Source organism: Lytechinus variegatus, chromosome 9, assembly GCF_018143015.1.
Source record: "Lytechinus variegatus isolate NC3 chromosome 9, Lvar_3.0, whole genome shotgun sequence".
In the NCBI taxonomy this organism is placed as follows: Eukaryota; Metazoa; Echinodermata; class Echinoidea; order Temnopleuroida; family Toxopneustidae; genus Lytechinus; species Lytechinus variegatus.
The window spans coordinates 20,751,627-20,754,775 of NC_054748.1; the positions used below are offsets into that span (position 1 = coordinate 20,751,627).

A 3,149-nucleotide genomic window follows, 5' to 3' on the forward strand; every position below is an offset into this window, starting at 1 on the left:
TGTGAAATGTAGTTTCATTCCTCCCTGAACACGTGGAATTCCATTATTTTAACATTTTGTGCTTCAGGCAAGGAGGTCCTAATCGTCAAATTCGTAAAAACTGAAATATTGTATAATTCAAACAATAAAAAACAAAAGAAATAGTGAGTGACATCATCAACTCTCTCATTTGGATGTAACTGGCTCGTTCATATAACTATTTTGTTAAAAATAAGCGAAACTTTGAAATGTCATAACTTTCTTATTTTACATCCGATTTTGATGAAATCTTCAGCATTGTGCTTGTCTGATTTTTCTCTATTGATTCACATTAACATTTTTCTGAGGTGGACTTGACCTTTAACTGTGTCCCTTTGTAAGGAATAGCAGCCACTTCAGACGCCAGTTTTTGAAACTGTCTGGGAATTTTGGACATACTGGACCACTGAAACTCCTTTTAACCTGTCCTAATGTATTATTTACCCTTTAAACCATGGTTTAGATACCACAATCATATATCTCAAGCAGATATTAAATGTACAAATGTCAATTTTTAAGTAATAGCAACCATTTTAGACCCCATTTTGGAAGCAATCTTGGATTTTTGGACATACTTGACCACTGACTGTCCTTGTAACCTGTCCAAATGTACTACCTGACCTTTAACACCACTGAATAAAAACAAAATCAAAGATACTAACATTAGTAATCGATGAATTGTGGATTTTCATGCTTTGGCGGCCATTTTAGACGCCATCTTGGATTTTTGGGTATACTGGTCTGCTTATGCTCACTCTAACCTGTATCAATAGCTCTTTTTACACCTTTAAACCATTAAATATGCACCAAATTTTGATGTCTAGGGTGGATGATGAGTGGGATATGTCCATATTCTGTGAATGGCGGCCATTTTGGACGCCATCTTGGATTACGGAAAACCCTCAAGGAGGATATATGAGGACTTTTAGTATGTTATTCTAGACATATTTCTGGACCTATCCTGAAAAAATCAGCTTGTTACCAAAAATTTCCATGTTAAACCTAATGCTCTTGGCGTAATGTGGGATTAGCACTGTTTAATAAAATATGTTTAATCAGTCAAAGTTGGTCCTTATTGTAAAATCTGTAAAAACTAAAATATTGTATAATAAAAACAATACTAGATTTTAATTTGTCATGCGGACGAATCAGGTGGTCTGTCGTAGACACACAAATACCAGTATATAAACATAAATAATTATTTAACAAATGAGTAGATATAAGATTGAAAGATAGACAGTCAGATAGACATACAGTTGGCAGCAAAATTATTCAACCCCCTCTATTTTTTCACATTATGTCATAATGAATAACATTACAACTGCAGACTGTTACTGAACCATAAGATAGTTAGCAGACAGTTAATTACTAAAGAATACCAGAAAAAAAAATCAAAATTTTACTTCACATTTTTTTTAATTGCAATTTTTGCACAAAAAGCATGTTGCAAAATTATTCAACCCCCTATTGACACACAAGAAAGGAATGCACAAATAATGACAATTTAAAAGCCAGTGCATATATTCTGAGGTGAATGCTGATTTTGTTTATCCTCCACCTGAAACTGGAACCTTTATATGCACAACAAACAAGTTGTAACGTCATTCAACCCAGGTGGATGTGTCTTTATGCAGCATCCATCTGCTGCAATGACCTCCTGCAGATAAGATGAATAGCCTCTCACAAGCACCTCACAATGCTCCTTAGGATTTTGGCCCATTCCTCTTGCACAATGGTCACAAAGGTCAGCGATGCTCGTTGGTCTAGGTGTTGCAACAGCTTCTGTTAGATCCCACCACAATTTCTTGATTGGGTTCAGGTCTGTAGACTGTGGTGGCCACTCAATGACCTTCCATCCTTTCTTCTCCAGCCAAGCGTTTGTAGATTTGGAGCTGTGCTTGGGGGTCATTGTCTGGCTTGAATGTCCAATGATGTCCAAGCTAGCGCCAACTTCTTTACAGACGGGTTGACATTCTCCACTAGAATATATCCTGGTACCAGACAGAAACCATGATGCCTTCAATACGATGGAGATACCCTGTACCAGTAGAAGCAAAGCAACCCCACAGCATCACAGTCCCTCCTGTGCTTCACAGTAGCCAGAATGTTCTTCTCTTTGTACGCTTCCTTCTTCCTGCGCCACACGTATCATTGATTCATAGGACCAAAGAGCTCCAGCTTGGTTTCATCAGTCCAGAGAACATTGTCCCAGAACTTCCGTGGCTTTGTCAGGTTGCTTCTAGCAAACTGGAGGCGACGTTTCTTGTGATGTTGCTTCAGAAGTGAGTGTGCGTCTAGGGATTCTTGCCCTCAGGGATTCTTGCCCTCAGGCCTTCAGCATGAAGTGTTTGGTGCACTGTGTCCACAGAAACCTCTGTGCCCCCTTTAGCCGGTCCTCCTTCAGCTCCTTTGCTGTAAACCTTGGGGTTCTTGTCCACTTGTCTTCTCATGAACCTTGCTGCAGCTGCTGAAAACTTCCTCTTTCGTCCACGACCATTTTTTGTATCTGTAGCACCAGTGGCTCTGAACTTACGATTGATGCTCCCAACAGTGTCACTGTATATGGGGACATTCAAGAGCTTGGATGTCTTCTTGTAGCCATTCTCTTTCTTGTGCAAAGCTACAATCTCCTCCCTAAATTTCTGGGACCACTTTTTAGCCTTAACCATTTTGTCAGCATAGTGCAAGGGACATCAGCATGTAGGGCCTTCTGATTCAAGGCAAACAAATTGGGTGGATATTAATCATGCAAATTATGTACATTGCTATGTGTGTCATGGCTGAATTCACCTCTAAACATGTACACCTGTCTTGCCATTAGTCATTAATAATGCATATTAGTGCATATTCATAGGGGGTTGAATAATTTTGCCACCTTCTTTTAATGTGAAAACAGCAATTTAGAATAGACTAGGAATTAAATCTGGATTTTTTTCTGGTATTCAATTGTAATTAACTATCTTTTGACTACTTTAATGATTCGGTAACAATCTACAGTTGCAACATCATTAAATCCACCAAAATGTCAAAAATGTGAGGGGGGTTGAATAATTTTGCTGCTAACTGTACATATTTAAACAGATACACATAAGAAAGATAGATAAACATACATAATTGAAATACATAAATAT

The 3,149-nt window shown here is 38.2% G+C and overlaps 1 protein-coding gene across 1 annotated transcript; it reads right to left on the reverse strand.

The window, feature by feature from the left end:
• Nucleotides 1–2,312: 2,312 nt before the first annotated feature.
• LOC121421887 lies at nt 2,313–2,687 on the reverse strand. The gene has a single exon (XM_041616687.1). It carries the CDS (start codon nt 2,685–2,687, stop codon nt 2,313–2,315), a length of 375 nt encoding a protein of 124 aa, XP_041472621.1.
• Nucleotides 2,688–3,149: the final 462 nt, after the last annotated feature.

Coding starts and splice junctions, on each gene's coding strand:
- LOC121421887 (XM_041616687.1), bottom strand. CDS start 2,687: ATGGTTAAGGCTAAAAAGTGGTCCCAGAAATTTAGGGAGGAGATTGTA.